At 38.1% G+C, this 20456-nt stretch overlaps 1 protein-coding gene across 1 annotated transcript in view; it reads left to right on the plus strand.

The window, feature by feature from the left end:
* Positions 1-20456, plus strand: part of ATP8B4 (ATPase phospholipid transporting 8B4 (putative)) — a 240012-nt gene that overhangs the window by 2209 nt on the left and 217347 nt on the right. The window contains exons 2-3 of the mRNA XM_030318217.1: positions 16747-16860; positions 19728-19826. Of these exons, the coding sequence (XP_030174077.1) occupies positions 16747-16860; positions 19728-19826 (213 nt within the window). The remainder of the gene's footprint in view (positions 1-16746; positions 16861-19727; positions 19827-20456) is intronic.

The following is a 20456-nucleotide window of genomic DNA, read 5'->3' on the forward strand; positions in this document are numbered from 1 at the left end:
CACTCTACAAGAGGGGAACTCACCACCTCTCTTCAGTGGGGAAGGGTGTGGAGTGTGGGGTGCCCACCTGGCTTAATTTTTCTTTAATTATTCTGATAATGCTCCAAAACTATGGAGAATAGATAATTTCTGTTCCAAACTAGGGCACTTGTGAGAATGAAAGGGGATCCTGTTAGTTATTTTGCCAAGACAGTGGGCATAAACTGGGACTGTCACTCTATCTATAACACATTTTCAACCTTTGTATTTAATGACTGAATTTGGAACTTCTCTGGTGCTCTGTTTTTGGATAGTTTTGATCATTAAACAGTTTTTCCTTCACTTGAGCCAAATTGATTTTCTCTTGCTTTATTATCTATTGGTTTATCTTCTGAAGCCAAAACAGAGCCAACATGTCTTCTGGTTCACATGACAAACCTGATAATGTTTTTAAAATTCTAAACCTGGGTTCATTGAGTAGACTTATCTCCAGGACAGTCATCTGCAGTTTCCTCTTTTTTTTCTCCCAAAGATCTTAAGCATTTCTATAATCCCTTAAAGTGGGTTGTTCCAAAGTCAAACACCATATTCTAGAAGTTATTCGAGTAGCTCGAAGTAGGAGAAGAATTATTAATGCAATCTAAGATTGCACTGGCTTTTTGGTGATGATTAACTTATCTTAATCTCATACTAATCTCATTTTCATCATTAATGACAAAGACTGTCACATTTCTCTCTTTATCTTGCTTGTCATAGAATTTGACACACATCAGATAGGATTTCCTCTGTCATAAACTATTCCTTTCATTATTGTGTCATATGCAGACTTAGGAGCATGTCTTCTACATCTTCACTGATGTCTAATCAAATGGGCCAATTGAATCAGGAGCTCTGGAAGTAGAGTCCAAGCATTAGTATATTTTTTTAAGCTTTCCAGGTAATTCTAATGACACAACAGGATTGAGAATCACTGTTATAAGTAAGTAATAAAAATATTGAGTATAACACATTTGAGACAGAACCATGTACCTTATCACTGGACACTTCCCTGTAGTTGCCATTGGACCATTAATCATTATGAATTGCTGACTTAACGAGTTTCCAGTTTCTATAATTCACTGTCCTTACCACCAACCTAATTTCTAGGCAGATCATTGCTTTCTATCTTAATAAGCAGAAAACTTTTTTTTTTTTTTTTAAAGCTGTTACAGTGCTGGCTTAAATGGCTTCTATATGGAAGCAGAAGGATGGAATAAATAATTGAACTTTAAAGATTCCTTTCCAAGTCGTGTTTCTATGATTCTTGCAAACCACTTAGTTCCATGTTGTGATATTTTAAATACTCTTGTAGACCAAATGCCACAAAAACGCCATTGTTCTAGGCAAGACATTTTTGAGGTTAGAAGCACAAATGGGCTGAACTTCATAATGTTTTGCAGAGACAGCATTGTTCAGACATTTCTAGGTGAGAAAATAAGCTAAAGAAATATTGGATTTTTTTTCCTTCTCCTTTGCTCTCTGATATGGGAAAGTTAATAAACTGTTTGAAGATGTGCTAAAAATGAGAAAAGTCTCTATGCTAGTGCCTATCTTATTTTGGCAAAAGTAGTTCTCTAGGTTTTGTACTGGGAATTACTGTGTCATTTTGTATTTTTCCAGTTGGGCTTATCAGCCTTGTATTGAGTAGTTAGTAGGTGTTTGTCACTTTGTTAAGTACTTTAGAGACTTAAAAAAGTATAAAATAAGTCTTATTCCTTTAAGAGTTTGCTCTCCCCTTGGGATTTTATATACACAAATGAAATAACAGTATAAGGCATTGTAATACTAAGTATGAAAATACGTGGTGTTAGACTTACAATTAGCATTTTTACTAAATCTGGGTAAGGAAGACAATTTTCTAAGAGATGAATATTTTCTTCAAGTTCATATTGTTAATAATGTCTTTTTAAAAAAATTACAAAAGAATGGTAAAATACAATGTTGCATTTATGTAAAAATGGTCTAACTTGATTTGGAAACCTACTAATTTGCATTGCACTTCAGACCCTGTCTAGATTTGGGGAACCATTTGGGCACTCAAAAAGTCAAGTGTCAGTCACCTTTAAGCCCATCTCAGCCTAAACTGACTGACGAAAATGATCAACTCATTCAAAAGTACTCCTGGGGTATATTGAAATTAAATTTTTTTGAGTATGAAAGGTAGTTGATTTTTTGTTTAATTCAAATGTGAATTATATATATAATATATAATAAATGAAATATTGATTTTAAGTGTACTTAAAATACTTCAAGTATATATACACGTCATATATATATATATATATATATGATGTGTATATATGTCTATATATGACGTATATATATATCATAATTAACTGTCCTTACTATATATATACATATATGATTACTTAAAATCAATACTTCAAATATTTTAACATAGGGAATAATTCTGAATTTGTTTTATGAACAAATAATTACAGATAATTTCCTGAAGCCATAAAGGCCTATATGCTATTGTCTGTGCAAATGATCAGTATTTTGTGCTTCAGCATTAAAAAAAAAAAAGGGTTTCTTGCACCTGCATTTCTTCTCCTCACTCTGCCATGCTCCCCCTTGCTTTCATATACCTATGGAATTTCTTCCACGGTCCTATGTTTTCCAACTTAATGCTTGGTCTGATTTTTTATTTGTAAGAGCTTAAATTGAAAGTGTGTCCTGAGAAACTTAACAGAAGACCATGGGGGAGGGGAAGGAAAAAAAAAGAGAGGGAGGGAGCCAAACCATAAGAGATTCTTAAAAACTGAGAATAAACTGAGGGTTGATGCGGGGGAGGGGGGGTGGTGGGGGGGTAGGGAGGGGAGGGTGCGTAATGGGTTTTGCGTAATGAGTATTGAGCACCTGTTGGGATGAGCACTGGGTGTTGTATGGAAACCAATTTGACAATAAATTTCATATTAAAAAAAAAGGAAAGTGTGTGAAAAAGCTCCATTATTTCCCCAATGATTTTTTTTTTCATTCAATGTATTTTTCTTGAAGGATTGAAGGAGAAGTCCAGAAGAATATCTTCAGCTCAGTCAAAAGGATGCTTTGTCTTTATAGTCTAAGTCCTGGTGTAAGGCATTTATCTGTGATGATGCAGCTGCATGGTCTGCTGGTGAAATCAAGTATCTCTGAAGGTTCATAATCTACAGTGCACAAATGGGACTGTTTTGGATTTGTACTAATGTAAATTATTTACATAGCCTTTTGAAAAAAATGCATGCAACCTATCTTATATCTCAGAAATTTGTCTTTATCAATATTCTGAGAGGTTATTTAATACTTTGCTTCTTGAAGTGTGTTCCACAGACCTCAGACCAGGAGCTTATTAGATATGCAACCCCCCCCCCCCCCCCGCCCAACAAACTATTGAGTCAGAATCTGTATTTTAACCAAATTCCCAAAGGATTCATATACACATTTGGGTTTCAGAAGGACTAGACCAATCCTCTATTTTTATCTTAGGAGTGCCCTGAAGATTTTGAAAAAAAGCAAACAGGTGAGGAGGGAAAAGACATTTAATTATCAAGCATAATGCTAATGCTTTAAATGTGTTTTATTAATCTTCATAACTCTGCATGGTAGGTATTATTACCCATATTTTATAGATGGGGACACTGAAGACTGGAGGGACTAGGAAATAATGTTCCAAGTTTACTTAGTTGGTAAAACGTTTCAGTTCGCAGAATCCAAGCCCTCACTTTTTCCTAATAGTCAATTATTTCTTAAGGCAATTGGCATTCACCAAGTACTTATTAACTGGATTAAAATTCTTTATGGCAAATATGACTTAGATTTTTTGGGAAAGTGTCTTCAAGAAGCTCTTGAGGCTTTCCTGAAATAAGGCTTGCAAGGAGAGTCATCTTAATCGATAAATTTTAAGTTGGAGGTTTGATTTATTTTCTTCCATGTGTAACTCCTTTCTTTAAGGCACGTCTGCCTCCTTAACTGTATCCCTTCCCTTTTCCGTTACCTCCTCCCTTCCTTGTTCTCTGCCTCATCTTTCTCCTTTGCAATAGCTCCTGTCAAAATAGCTGCCTCTGTCATGAGTAAGAAGGCACACACTGAAAAGTATTTGATATCATGATTTTGCTACAGAAACCTGGCATTTTTCAATAGCATTTTCAGGGAAACAGTGGGGCTTGTTCATAAATGCAAAACCCAGTTTGAATTCACAGTGTGGATGGTGTACAATGTTGGTGATACAGGCTGTGATAAGTCCCTTCCTCAAGATTATGCTCATGGTAAGTGAAGTGCTTTCAGGAGCAGCTATTTATGGATGGACTATCCCATTCCTTCTACTTTCCAGCTTCCCTCCCCATATCTGACTTCCCGTCTCTACCTAGTTGCCTGGCACTTTGCTGTTTCCAAGATATTTCCTATCAGGAAGGAGATCTTCTTCACATTGAAGAATTGGAAATTAATGTGTCTTCCCTTGGGTATCAAGTCAAAATGGAAGGCAATAGCCAGAGAACATGTTTGACACAAAGAGTTGGCCTATAATACATGGTCATATAATAGGTGTGTACAGTTTTTTGGTAGAGGGGTTCTCTGAATCATTACTATAGTTGACCCCTTATTTGTTCATTTATTTATATATTTATTTAACAACCATAGTTATTAAAAATTAAAAGTATTATTTGTTTCTATAATTTATTTTTTATAATTCACATCCAAGTTAGTTAGCATTTGGTGCAACAATAATCTCAGGAGCAGATTGCTTAAGCCCCTTACCCATTTAGCCCATCCCCCCTCCCACAACCCCTCCAGCAACCCTGTTTGTTCTCCATATTTAAGAGTCTCTTATGTTTTGTCCCCCTCCCCGTTCTTATATTATTTTTGCTTCCCTTCCCTTATGTCCATCTGTTTTGTATTTTAAAGTCCTCATATGAGTGAAGTCATATGATATTTGTCTTTCTCTGACTACTAATTTCGCTTAGCCTAATACCCTCTAGTTCCACCCACATAGTTGCAATGGCAACATTTCATTCTTTTTGATTGCTGAGTAATACTCCATTGTGTGTATGTGTGTGTGGGGTGTACACACACACCACATCTTTATCCATTCATCCATTGATAGGACACTTGGGTTCTTTCCATACTTTTGCTATTGTTGATAGTGCTGCTATAAACATTGGGGTGCATGTGTCCCTTCGAAACAGCATACCTGTATCCCTTGGATAAATACCTAGTAGTGCAATTGCTGGGTCATAGAGTAGTTCTATTTTTAATTTTTGGAGGAACCTCCATACTGTTCTCAAGAGTTGCTGTGCCAGTTTGCTTTCCCACCAGCAGTGCAAAAGAGATCCTCTTTCTCTGCATCCTTGCCAGCATCTGTTGTTACCTGAGTTGTTAATGTTAGCCGTTCTGACAGGTGTGAGGTGGTATCTCATTGTGGTTTTGATTTGTATTTCCCTGATGATGAGTGATGTTGAGCATTTTTTCATGTGTCGGTTGGCCATCTGGATGTCTTCTTGGAGAAGTGTCTGTTCATATCTTTTGCCCATTTCTTCACTGGATGATTTGTTTTTTGGGTATTGAGTTTGATAAGTTCTTTATGGATTTTGGATACTATCCCTTTATGTGATATGTCATTTGCAAATATCGTCTCCCATCCCGTCGGTTCCCTTTTAGTTTTGCTGATTGTTTCCTGCATTGTGCAGAAGCTTTATATTTTGATGAGGTCCCATTAGTTCATTTTTAAAAATTAAAAGTATTATTAAAAACTAAATTATAAAGGGCAACGATTACTGAGGAACTGCTGTGTGCCTGGCATGGGGGTGAGAACCATAGAAGTCAACAAGACTCGGGGCGCCTGGGTGGCGCAGTCGGTTAAGCGTCCGACTTCAGCCAGGTCACGATCTCGCGGTCTGTGAGTTCGAGCCCCGCGTTGGGCTCTGGGCTGATGGCTCAGAGCCTGGAGCCTGTTTCCGATTCTGTGTCTCCCTCTCTCTCTGCCCCTCCCCCATTCATGCTCTGTCTCTCTCTGTCCCAAAAATAAATAAACGTTGAAAAAAAAAATTAAAAAAAAAAAAAAAAAAAGAAGTCAACAAGACTCAGTAGTATTTTTCCTCAAGGAGCTCAAAGTCCAGTTGGGGCTCTTCTTCAGGTCTGGGATCAGTTAATTTCCTAGGAGCCCAGGGAGGGGGCGCTGTGGGCCATTACTGGCTTGGCCTAAGCGGGTGTTTTTAGCCTTCCTGAGTGTCAATTTCCTTACTGAGGATATAGGCAAAATCCCCCTGGAAAGGACTATTGTGGGAAGAGAATGTCTAAAATGGTTTGACATCCTTTGTTGTTATAAATAAGATAATAACCATTTGGGAAAACCAGTTTCTCATAAAATCCTCAGGCCACATGTCAGACCCCTAGGTTTCCCCTCCTCCACACTCTTCAAATCCTTTGTCTTATTTATATCACCACAGGTCACCACAGGTGACCCTCAGTGGAGGGACACAGAGCACAGGCTTCTCTTCCCATGAAATGCCTCCTGCTACTATTCTGCCAAATGGAACAATCTCTCTGGCTTTTTTCTCCCCCAAACTGATACACTTGCATAGGAGTCAGGATGAAATTTGTTTTTGTACCCTTACCCCAGATGGAGTGAATCAGGAGGAGGAATGTATCAGAGGAATGCACTGGGGAAAAGAAATGAGAAGGAAGTAGAATGAGATGGTGGAGAAGGTATAGGTGATACAACCAGGAGCTCCTCATTCACTCACTCACTCACTCATTCACTCATTCATTCCTTTATTCAGGAAACAGGGGAGAGGATCTGGTCTGCTTTGGCCACTCACTGTTATTCCTAGCTGGCCTCACTAGGATGGGGTGGATCATTAACTATTAAATAAACAAATCCCCACTATAACTCACCCTGGATCCTAATACTTAGAATTGTTCCTGTGAGAAGCAGCTCAGCAACTTAGACCATCTGTCTTAATGAGTTTTGATTGGAGACTCACATTTGAAGCCACTGTGTATTTTCTCTGCCCACATCATGGTAGCTCTTGCTCTGCTAGGCACTCACATGAGCTTCTTATTGAATTTCTGTGTCAGATCCTGCAGAAAACAACTGCCTATGTTTATGTATGTCTCTAGGGAGCCCTGTTTCCAGTTCCCTGAAGCAAATTTAGTCGTTGTTTAACTCAGACCATTCTAAGTGAAACTTCCAAATTTGGTGAAAATTCACTAAACTCTTTGTAGATGATGTCATCACAAAAAATAAAAGATCAACACTTCAATTTATTTATAAATTACTATTGTTGTTACTGTGTTTTAATGACAGAAGATGCTTTTGAAGCCTCTTTCTTTTTCCCATTCCATGTAGAGAATTTTCTTTTCCTGTGTCCCAACCAGTTCTTGATCCTTCCCTTTCAAAACCTCTACTCTCAATTAAAAACTACTCAACAAACAAAAATCACAAAGGCAGGTGATGTGGTTTTTCTAAACTTAGATTTATTGCCCAGCACCCTGAAGAGGGTGGGAATTCAGAGATGCACTTATTTACTCATTTGATCCCCAGGGGTTCAGGAGAAGATTGCATGGTGTTATTTGTGTAGCAACCTAGTGTAAGAGGTAGAGTCCTAGAAAGGATTAGACTACTTGTAGTGTGTTATTAAAACCCCTCAGCCCTGGGGCGCCTGGGTGGCGCAGTCGGTTAAGCGTCCGACTTCAGCCAGGTCACGATCTCGCGGTCCGTGAGTTCGAGCCCCGCGTCGGGCTCTGGGCTGATGGCTCGGAGCCTGGAGCCTGTTTCCGATTCTGTGTCTCCCTCTCTCTCTGCCCCTCCCCCGTTCATGCTCTGTCTCTCTCTGTCCCAAAAATGAATAAACGTTGAAAAAAAAATTTTAAACTTTAAAAAAAAAAAAAAAACCCTCAGCCCTTTGGGAAATTCATTATGGGTGTCTCCTCATTAACTGGACTTTTCCATTGTGCTTTTGTTATTATCATAAATGCTGAGGTCTTGCCTGAAATTTGGCCTAGTTCCCAGACGGCATAGCAGTGTGAACATGGTCTAATTTTTAGTCCTCATAAACAAAGCAGCTCATATACACTACATTGTCCAAAGACACTCTGGTGGTTCAGGAAATGGACCTGAGCAAGCCAGCTTCATTTCAATGCAAATAAATGCCCACTCTGGTCCTCCAAGGCCTCTACAGCCCTAGAATGAGATGGGCCAATAGGTCAAAGCTGAGGACCTACTCCCTGTAGATGTTAGATCTATATGGAGGAGGCACAGAAGAGCTTTGGTAAGCAGAAATAGGCAAACAAATCATTAGGGATGCCCAGTGAACGTCCCACTGAAATACAACTTTTGATTTCTTTCCTCTTGTGTATGGCTTCCTTTTGTTTTATATCTTAGCTCTCTGGAGAAGGCATATACTAGGTCTCTCTCTGTCTCTATATAATTTTAATAGTATTTTTGCTTTTTTTCAGATGTCACAAAAGAAAAGTTTTATTTGGACCTAGTTAAAAGCCTTTATATGTTCTATGCATCTAAACACCCTGGAGGAAAAAAAAATCAGTGTGATTAAATTAATCTCAGAGGGAAATTTAATTTGTTCCCCTGGTAATTGTCCAAAATTAGTTCTTTGTAGACAAATTACTATTCATAGGCCATTTACTAGTTCTACAACAGTCTTGCAGAAGCTGGAACACTGCATTAAATTCTGAGGGTAGAAAAGAAAACAAGGTTTATGATACTGCCAGGCAGATTTGCTCTGGGGGGAGACTGAAGCCTGAAAGCTTGCCTAGCCACTGTCTATGTTTGTGAACTCTAGAGGGGAAATGGAGCTCCCTAGACAAGCCTGATGATGCTGTCCCTGAGTTGAAGGGACTGAGAGTAACTGCTCTAGGTGGTTGAATTCATGTGCACCTTCCACTGTCTCAGTTTTGAGAGGTTCTTTTCTTTACCAAAGAATATTATAGGAAGGTTAGTGGATTTATTAATCAAGAGGGAGTCCAGATATTGCTTGTTTCTGACTAATTTCCCAGGAAAAACATACCATTTGGGAGAACACATGACTCTACAAAAGAGCTTTTATGGGCAGCCCTTGTAATTGCTCTAGGCCTCAGTTTCTTCTTCTGTAAAATGGTGCTGAAGTCGCAACAGCTCATTAAATTTTTTGGAGATTATCTGAGATGTATGTACAGTGCTTGGCACAGTGCTTAGCCTGTGTAGGGAGACACTACATGTTAGCTGGTGTCCTTGCATGAAACAGAGACATCATTACACACAAAGTCATACTTTCTTCATTTTGCATCCACTTCTTGGTGACACATGGGCCACACTCATTTTCCCTGATTATAACAGTGTTTAGTCTAACAGTTTTCAAACTTTTTGAGCATGTTCCCTACTTATAAAAATAAGACCGTCCTGTGCCTATTGATAGATGAATGGATAAAGATGATGAAATACTAGTCAGCCTTCAAAAAGAATGAGGTCTTGCCATTTGCAACAACATGGATGGACCTAGAGGGTATTATTATATTAAGTCAGATAAGTCAGAAGAAGACAAATAAAACTTAGATGTGGAATGTAAAAAACAAAACAAATGAACAAACAAAAACCAGCACCAGACTTCTAAATACAGAGAACAAGCTGGTGGTTGCCAGATGGGAGGGTAATGGTAGGATGGTGGAAATAGGTAAAGAGGATTAAGAAGTAAAAACTTTAAGTTATAAAATAAGTAAGTTGCAGAGATACAGCATTTGGGAATATAGGTAATAATACTGTAATAACGTTGTATGATTACACTTATTCATGGCGAACATTGAGTAATGTATGGGATTGTCAAATCACTATGTTGTACACCTGAGACTAATTTAACATTGTGTGTCAACTATACTTTATTAAAAAAAAGTAGATCCAAATATGTTGCCCAGATCAAATACCTAGCTAGAAAAAAAGAAAACCTTCCTAATATACGTATATTTACTTTGTGTTTGTATGTATATATCCATATATACTTACATTACATATATATATATATACAGACATATATATATACACATTACATTATATGTATATAAATGTAAGTATGTATGTTTGTGTATATAAAGAGTTAAGATGATCTGTACATTAAACATTAATAACCGCAACTTTAAATTTCTTTGTTAAAACATACACAGAAGTTACTATTTTTTTTAATAGCCTGAAGGACTGTTGGGTGTCCCTTGGAGGACAGATGCCACAGTGGTCTCATCAGATAGGATAATCCTGAAGTTGCCTTAACCTGAAATGTCAAATGTGCAGGCTTCCTAAGGGAGTCTTGGTAGGCAAGGTGTTCCTGTATTGTTACTCACTTCATAGCATTGATCATTTTCTTTAACTGTGTCATCAGTGTACAAGTTTGTCTGTGTATTCCTGCCTCTCTTCCCATGACTAGAATGCAAACTTCCTCCGGGAAGGTTGGGACTTTGTCTATTCATATCGGCAGTCCTGGCTCAATGACAGCGCCTGTCACATGAAAGGCCCTTGGTCGTATGAATGAAGGAATGCTGGGGACAATGTGCCCTCCCCACCAATGCCTTATTCCTATTGGGGATCCCAGGCTCAGAGGAACGTTATGAAGATGGTGGTGGTGGTGATGACAGTGCGGTTTATTGATGGCTGTCTGTAAGGCCTCTTCTGTGGCTTGACCCGCAGTCAGCAGTGTTCACAGAGGAGCACTATCATCTTGTCCTGCCTCCCAACCTTGAGGGCTATACACTGCTCACTGGGCACCGTTTGACTAACACTGAGGAGTTGTGGTTCTGCCTGGGGTCGGTGAGGCGCCACACACCCCATCTCCAGGCTTATGTGCCCCGTGTGTGAGTTCTTTTGGGACCTTTGCATAACCAAGGGTGTGTCACATATTTCCTGAGTGGTGCAAATGTGTTTAGGCCACTTCCTTTTTTATGCAAGTGTCCTGTGTACGCCATCACATTTTGGGTTTTATTTTATGGTTTAGAGATAATTTCTCTTTAAGAGTCAGGACTGTTTCTCCTTCTGAAGTGAATATTGTACCATCTTTCTCTGCCTCCTCTTATGGCAAGAATGTTAGGCTCTTTCCCCCCCTCAAGCTCCCTGACTGTTACTTTTTACAGCTGTCACGACATAACAATGTTTCATCAAATGTGGGAAGATCTGAGAGGGCTGAAACTGTGGTGCTCATTGCGAAAGCTCCTGGGGTTTGGCCTGTGGGATCACAGACGCAGGCAACATCCTGGGACAACCACCAGATGCATTTTGGCTTGGCCTTCTGTGACTCATTCCTTAAGGCAAATATAGAGATGAAAGTACACTATTATATAAAAATGTAAACTGATCTTGTATATATTATTAATGTTCTTAACTGGTATTTGGTTGATTGGGCGTAAAAGAGAAATTAAGTCAAAGTGACTTAGATAATAAAATAAGTGAATAGATAAAAAACTGAGAAGTCCTGAAATAGGGTAAGCTAGCCTTGGGAGAGGCTTGGTCTAGTTTCTTTCTCTGCATTTCTTGGCCCTGAATCTTCAGTGTAGATTTTATTTCTGGCAGCCTCCCCACTCAGGGTCCCAAGATGCTGTCAGTGATTCTTAGGGCTCTTTGCTTCCAGGTTGGAATTCAGTAGGAAAGAGAAAGCCAACAATTCTAGCAAATTCCCAGAATTGACATGGTTCATGTGCTAATCCCTGAACTCAAGATTGTAATTAGGAAGATGGGCCATGTATTTGGTTTAAGCTATTCTGGGTTTGACCCTGGAGTTATCGATGAGAATTGAATCTATCCTGACCACAAGACTAAGAAATTTGCAGCACTGTTAGCTCAGGGGAAGGGAAAAATAGTCAAATGTCTGTTACACCTAGCATTAAAATAAGACTGGATTTGTAGCACTAAGTTTGTTTTTTGATATTTGATTTTTATGGCTGATGTGTCCCACATTCCCCAAATATTAGGCTTAGTTTCCATTTCTGGTTGTGGTGTCCATAAGTGTTTCTGGCTTTCTGCCTTTTGGGCATATGGTGACTTGTTCTGATCAATGAGTTTGAGCCTTTGGGATGAAGCATAAATTTATAGGTAAGAAACCCTTCAGAGCATTCTCTTTCCCTCTGGGACTGTAATTGCAAGTGTCTGAGATGGTGGCTGGTCCATTGTGAGTAGCTATGATGAAACGGTCTCCCTGCTGGCTCATGTTGAATAAGTAGCACGAGCAAGAAATAAACCTTTATTATTTTAAGCCATGAAGACTCTGGAGTTGTTTGTTACTATGGTATTGAATTTCCTAAAACCATTTGGATTATTTGGGGACCCTTCACAGAAATCTTATATTTGTATAATTCTTTCAAAGTAAAACTCAAAAATGCTTTCACATCTATGATCTCATTTAATCTCCACAATAGTCCTATAAATATGTAGGTGAGAAATATTATTAGCTCCATATTTCCAGTGGAAGAATTTAAGTAAACTCCCCAAATGCTCTGTTTACTAATTTAGCAGTGTTTGTTATTTCTATTTGCTTTGTTTTCTTAAGCAATACGATTACACAATAAAATCTCATTATAAAAAATAATGCCTCTCATTTTGCTAATATTGAGTTTGATGTTCCACCTCTGAAGAATTTATCATTTTTACTTTACTTTTTCCTGTACCAAATAGTTAATGTGAAAATGTAAAGAACTTTGGCCAATGCTGCTTCTGTCAGAAAGCTAAACAAAAAGAGTGGTTATTTATACTATTTACTTGCATTGAACTTTGTCAGGAACCAAGAGAATCACTCTTGAGGGGGTCTGAAAGAGAACATGGGAAACTGTAATCATACATCAGGCAATAGATAACCAGAGCTCCTACAGCAGGGGTTGACTCAAGAGGAAAAGGTAGATATACAGTGTTATTTTCCTTGGTAAGAAAGTGGCAGCAGACCAGAAATTCAGAGTGGAGGCGAGAGCAGGGGATGATTGATCTGAAAGCAGAAGAGAGATCTGCTTTGCCCTGAATTGGGGAAGTACACTGCTGAGGAGTGGGCTCTAGAAGCAGAGTACCTGGGTTCAAATCCTGGTTCCATCACTTATCTGTTATATAACCTTGCTTATACATATTACTTAATCTCTCCAAGCCTGGGATTCCTCTTCTATAGAGTAAGGATAATAGTACCTATTGCATAAAGGTTTTGTGAAGATAAAATAAGCTGTAAAATTTAAAGTTTTTAGAATAGTATACATAGGAAGAGCTTGATAAATATCAGCTGCTCTTTTATATTATTATTATTATTCATTGTCAACCTTTTTTGTCACCCTCTGTTTTAAGCCACCCATCATCTCTCACCTGGACTAATTAAAAAACCTTCTCATGGTCTTCTCTCATCTATTCTTGTGTCATTTCCAACTTGTTCTCCACTCTAGCTACTGTGATCTTTTAAAATTAGAAGTTCTTCAGGTTACTCCTTTGTTTAAAGCCATTCAGTAGTTCCCTCTTCACTTAAAATTTTAGTCTTTATGATAAACACCAAATTCTTAGTATGTATTTCAGGGAACTTCTCTCTCTAGCCTCAGTTTGTGCTGACCTCTTTAGTACAGCCTCATAGTCCCCTTTTTAGACCCCCAAGTGAGCCACTTTTGCCTACTTCAGGGCCTTTGTGTTAATATATTTTAGAGGAGCGATGTTTTTTTTCCCCCTCATCTCCTGATGTTGTCTTCCTGGTGGAGGGATCTCTACTATGGCAACACTTTTCTCTCCACCCCTTTACTCACTCTGTGGTGGAGTTACTTATTCAATGTGTCAATCTTGCAGGGTTCTCTGGGCCTTCCCATCTCAGCTCTGTCCTCTTCCTCTTGGAAGCAAGCTTCCTATAGAGAACTGATGTTCTCTGATATTCCTCTAGGGGTAGAACCTTTCCCACTACATGGGAGGCCTCCTGTGGTCCAGGATTGCCTATGACATCTTGGAGTCAGTTAACTAGCCCACCTGGTTAACAAACTAAACCCATGACTTCCATCCTGGTTTCAACCAGCACTAAAGATTCTATATGGATTCTCCAGATGTATTCCTTTTTTTCTTGTTTTCCTCTTCTTCCTCCTTGCTTCTGTATTGGGATGTTTCTAGTGGTCCGTGGTGGAAAAGTCGTGCTAAGAGGATAGAGGTAAAGATCTTCTGTGCTATATAATGGCATGAATTGTAGTAAAATTTGACTGTAAGCCAATAGGTTGATCAGTGAAGTGACTGAATATTTAAGGTCTTATCAATATCTACATCCTTGGACAAGCAGTAGAAATAGAACCACTTTTTCCCTTTTGATTGAAAAAGAAAGGTAAATGTGTCCAGAGATCCTCCAGGAGGGGGAGCACTCGTGCTTTGTTCCCAATCAGCTGTGAGGGTTTGCATCATCTGTGACTAAGTCACAACAGAGCCAGAAGAACAACACAATCATTGCTATATGTCAAGTTAAACAAATAGAAGAAAATCGTCACAGTCCCCATTTGGCATTATCACTTTATCCCACACAATTGTCTTTTTACCTATGTAGAATTCAGTTTTGTAGATTTTCTTTATAATTCCTGTCATGGTTTTGAGCTTCCCAGCAGATGTTCCATCTGTCCTTTTACAAGATACAGACTTAACCTCATTTTAGTTTCAACTTAGAAGAAAATATAAAACAGTTAAGTATATGTGATTTTTTTTTTTTTTTGTTAACTGCTTTTTCTCCTTAGCTTTCCTCCTCCCTATTCTTTTCTCCAAGTCCCTTCCTCAGAAACCTGTTTCGTGATTAGCAGCTCTCACAGCCTTTCTTCCAGCCCACACCTTGAGTTGATAGCTCACTGCAAAATAGTCATCATCAGCTTACAGAAGAGTTTGCAGGACATGACTGTGCATCAGACCAACTAAGCTGGGAATTCTCCGCTTGGCACCTCTCTTACTCTCCCACAGCTTCTTGCACAGAGCTAGACACACTGATTCCTGGTAAATTTGAAAAATGGCTATTTAACAGGGGACCATATTTTCTTTAAACAGGTAGCAGCGATTACTAGGAGCCAGTGTAGTTTGGCTTAAAACCAGTCACACAGGCTGAGTTTTAAAATACAAGTGGATGAAAAAGCTTATTTTTTTAATTAAAAATGTTTTTCTGTGTCTGTGGGGTTTTTTTGTTTTTTGGGGGGAGTCTTTAGTCTTGTCCTTTATAATGTGTTAGTCTAGGGGTATCTGGGTGGCTCAGTCAGTTGAGCCTCCGACTTTGGCTCAGGTCATGATCTCATGGTTCGTGGGTTCGAGCCCCGTATTGGACTCTGTGCTGACAGGTCAGAGCCTGGAGCCTGCTTCCGATTCTGTGTCTCCTCCTCTCTTTGCCCCTTCCATACTCATTTTCTGTCTCTTAATTAGTCCATACAGCTTTGGAAGAATAGCTAAAAATTGAAATTGTTTTAATTCTTTTTAATGTTTGTTTATTTTTGAGAGAGAGATGGAGACAGACTGTAAAGTGGGGGAGGAGCAGAGAGAGAGAGAGAGAGGGAGACACAGAATCCAAAGCAGGCCTTAGTCTCTAAGCTGTCAGCACAGAGCCTGATGTGGGGTTGGAACTCACGAAGAGCAAGATCATGACCTGAGCAAAGTTGGCTGCTTAACTGACTGAGCCACCCAGGTGCCCCTGAAATTTTTTGATGACACAAAGCTAGGAGGAATATTTAATAGTTTGATAGTATATTTAAAATTATTTTTTTCATTAGATTAGTATAATAGGAATATATCAAAGATGTCAATATTTGAGAAAATCAATGGTAAATGTTTAGGAAGGGACTATCTGATTTCATAGTGATTTATGAAGAAATGATCTACATATTTTAGTTCATAAAAACTCAATGAATAAACAGTGAGCTACAACTGCCAAAATGATGATGAAATTTTAAGGCATGTTAATACGATATTCCAGAACACAGAACATCAAAGTTTCTACTGTACTTGGATTGGTTGTGTTTGGTTTTGGGCGACATGTTTTAAGAGAGATGCAGAGAGGCTGGGATAGATCTAGAAGAAACTGATCAGGAAGAGATGCCAATAAAATAAGTCATGGAATGGCTGAGGGGTTTGAGAATGTCTGGATCAGAGTAAAGATGATTTGGGGAATCCTAGGAGTGGTCTTCAAATATTTGAAGGTTTCCAACATTTAAAGGGCTTAGACTTTGTCTGGGGGACCTGGGGGATGGAATTTGGCACATGGTAAAAAGTTACGGAGAGGCAGATTTGGGTTTCTCATAATAAAGACCTTTCTAGCAATTCCAGTCCTGAAATAAAAAGAGGCTGCTTCGTGAGGTGGTCAGTTTTCCATCACAGAAGACTTTTAAAGACCTGACTAGGATTCCCCTTGTCAGAATTATCTAAAGAATGGGAAGGTGGACCAGATGATCTCTAAAGTTTATTCAGACTTCACGGCTCTAAGTACAAGCTCAGTGTTGCATACAGTAGGTGCTCAAGCAATATTTGCCAAATGAATGAATACGTAAGAGTAAAAAATTTCAGAGGCAGACTCATACTTGATTCATTTTTAAGTCATGGTTTATTTTATGGCATTGGACAGTAATTTCAACTATATCAGGAGAGTGTCATTTTGGGAAAAATGAACACTTTGGGCCACATAGAACTTAAAATTTTCTCAGTGATTGGTTTATGTGTCTCATTCTGGCATAATTCATGTTCATCCTTGTAAGTTTTAGAGCTATTTCTGATAAATGAGCAATGCCTGGCCCCTATCTAACATGATGCTATTTTTTTTTTTTCAGGATAATTGTATCCACACATCCAAGTACAACATTCTTACCTTTTTGCCAATTAATTTATTTGAACAGTTCCAAAGAGTGGCAAATGCCTATTTCCTTTTCCTTCTGATTTTACAGGTAATGTTTAGGTTGTATTTCTTAATCATCAGTTTGTTAGGAGTATTCATATAATTTGAAAAAATTAATTCACTTAGCTAAATGTTCATGATTAGGTAAAACCCTTCTTATCAGATTTTGAATGTTATTATTGCTGTTTCTCTTTACAAATGTGGGAGGGTCAGGAATGGGTAAAAACTAGTACATTCATCATGTTAAACACTGAGGTCATTTTAGAATGCAGCCTTGCACTTTATTTGAACCACACCAGAGCCTAATAATTACTGTCCATAGCCTTCCTCCTTTCTTTATCTCCCTCTTGTGTTGACAGTATGGGTGTTATCAGAGTTGAGGCAGTCTAGCTGAGTAGTAGTCAGTGGAAGCTAACTGGGAAAATTTCATTTGCATCTAAGAACAATAACCTATTTGTGTGTGTGTGTGTAAAATATGTTATATCTTGTCTCACTGTAGAGTGACTATTTTTTGCAACTTTGAGAGGTTAATTGGTAGTTAATAAACTTTCTTGTTCCTCTCAGCTGACTAAAACTTGGGCTTAAAGAAAATTTTAGCTTTTACTGATATTTTAGGAAAAAAAGAAGGCATAAATCAAACAATACACATACATATAAACAGTTCATGATAGCCAGTTATTTACCTAGTATTTATTTTAGAGTAATTTAATCAGACCAAAGTGGTACATTCAGAATGTGCTGGGCTCTGTGTTAATTTTAGGAGGTAAAAAGATGGGTTAGATGTGTGCAGTCAAGATTAATAAATTTGAGTACTATTTTTACTTAATTGAATAACTATATTAAGGACCTTTGGCTGTAAGTGGCAGAAACCTAAATTCGTTTAAGCAAAATAGGAATATATTTAGGAATATTTCTCATTTTGTGTACGACTGGATACATGGGCAGACTATTTCAATAGGATGTGACTGTTCTTAAAAAAAAATTTTTTTTTAATGTTTATTTAATTTTGAGAGAGAGATTGAAAGAGCGCGAGCACACAAGTTGGGGAGTAGAGAGAGAGGGAGACACAAAATCGAAAGCAGGTTTCAGGTTCTGGGCTGTCAGCACAGAACCCAATGCAGGCTCCAACTCACAAACTGAGAGATCATGACCTGAGCCTGAGGTCAGCTGCTTAACTGACTGAGCAACCCAGGTGCCCCAAGATGTGACTTTTCTTTCCTCCATGTTGGCTTTACTTTCAGGCAGGCCCTCTCTACCAGGTGGTCTCTGAAAGCTTTAGACTTTTATTCTCCTGGCTCCAACTCCAGCGTGAAAGAGAGAGAGGGAGATGGAGAGAGAAAGAGAATGAATCATTTTTTTTGGTTGTTACAGCAAATCTTGGGATTAGCTCTCACTGGACTATGCTGAGTTACATCGCTATCCATAAATAAATCATGGCGGCTTAAGAATTTGTAGCAATGGTTGACTTGCTCTAGATCACATGCCAAAATGTGGAGCCAGAATGGAATGAGTCTGCCAACATTGTATGGACTGAAAGTGGAAGAGGGGGAGTGAGATAGTTCCCTAAGGTGTACTTGAGAAGAACTGAATGCTGAATAGGTACAACAAAACAAAACAACAACAAAAACTCCAGAGTGAATGTATACCTTACAGTTTACTGAAAAGACTTTGGAATCCAAGATTTCTTTTGTTGCCCCCTATGAATTTGCTTTTGGTTTCTTTATAAAACTCTTTACATCATTCCAGACTTTTGAGCTCATTGCTCTAATGGCTTTCTTATGTATAGTCAAAGGCTCTTGCTCACAGAATTTTATGTCTGGAAGGAGCCTTTGGGATGATTTAGTCCAGCCTTCTTTTTTTTTTGATCAAGAAATGAGACCCAGAAAGGTTAAGTGATGTGTAAAGCTTTTACAATGAGTCAGTGATAGAATTAGGACTACAATCTAGCTTTTCTGCCACTCAGGCTGATGTTTTTATTGGTATCACAGAGGCTTTTGAGTTTTTTTTTTTTCCTTTTTAAAAAATTTTATGTGGAAGCTATTGTATAAAATTGATTTAATTTAGAGCTGTTTTTGTTAGGGCCTGATCTCCATACAATGACCATATCCACTCTTTTCCTATCTTATGACTCTTAAGCACTTCCATACTGAACCCCATTTGAAAACTCTCTTTCTAAGAGAGTCATGTGAACTGTCACTATGTCTCTGTCATGTGGGTGGCTTTGGAAGTATAGGTACAAGGCTTTGGAGGCCAATAGATGAAAGTTCAAATTTTAGCAGTGTATGTTCTTGGCCCAGTTGGGTGACCTCTCAGATACTTATTTATAAGATGGGAAAATGATACTTAGGACTGCTGCATTTCCTGACTCTAGGGAATTATTCACATTGTATTCTATGTTGTACCTTGGAGGTGCTATTTACATGGAATACAAATTCTGTGGGTATGTGCAAAACAACTCTGGTACATAATCTAACTCAATGAACTTTTCTGAATGTCAAATGACATAATTTATGAAAAGTACTTGCTTGGTGCAGGGTAGATGGCTCAAAGAATCTCTTTTGGAATTGGTGAGAAGTTAGTAAAAACTTGTTAAAAGTTGAGATGAGAAGCTGAGAATAGAGAAGTGACATTTGTCATACTGGGGAAAGATCATTATCTGAAGGATTTCAAGAAGCTTACTTCTCAACTTGCTATAAAAATTTTATTTTTTGTCAAGTAGTCTGAAAATTCATTCAGTGATACTTCCGTGTGTCTTATAAGTTAATGAAAGTACTTAAATTATTGACAGTTATTCTACATTTGTACAAATAACTGAGTATAATCTTACTACTTTCTGTGTGTCAGATATAATGACAAAATTTGGAAGATGTATTTTCTAACTTAAAAGCCCTAAACTATTTGAAATGTTTGTTTCAGCTGATTCCAGAAATCTCTTCCTTGACCTGGTTTACCACCATGGTGCCTTTGGTCCTGGTGATAAGTATGACAGCTGTCAAAGATGCCACAGATGACTATGTGAGTATTTACTTTTGAGCATTCTTGAGTTCTCAATTTCAATTGTGACCTCCCAGAAATAAAAAATAGAGATCTATTTGAAATTTTTGAATGGAGCTCTTCTGCTTAATATTACATAAAACTCTTTTGCTATTTGTTCAGTGACTAATACAGATGTCATAGAACCAGAGCCTGTTTAAGTTAAAAGCAAGAGGATTTGAAAAATTAGACTTACTCCCTCATTTTACAGATGAGGAAACCAAGGTTTCTAAAGAACCAGTGATATGTTAATGATCAGACAGGCAATTAATGGTAAGATCAGAATTAGAACATAAACCTCCTTCTACCCAGTGAAGTATTATTTATCTTATATGTCTTTCTCTAAGTTTTGAGAATTGGTAGATATTTGGTGCTCTCACATCCTCTGCTCATTATACCAGGAGTTGCAAAGTCAAATCACTTCAAAAGTCAGGCAACTAATGTAAATAGTGAAATATAAAGCAGTAGAGACTTTTGAAGTCTGCATAAGCCAAGGGAGGTCATTCAAATTCAGAGATTTAAAAACAGTCTCAAGGAAGCCAAATGTTCTAAATTTAGAGAAGTTATATTCTCACCCTCGGTGATTGTATGTGCGCTAGCCTTAATAACTGT

Source organism: Lynx canadensis, chromosome B3, assembly GCF_007474595.2.
Source record: "Lynx canadensis isolate LIC74 chromosome B3, mLynCan4.pri.v2, whole genome shotgun sequence".
In the NCBI taxonomy this organism is placed as follows: domain Eukaryota; kingdom Metazoa; phylum Chordata; class Mammalia; order Carnivora; family Felidae; genus Lynx; species Lynx canadensis.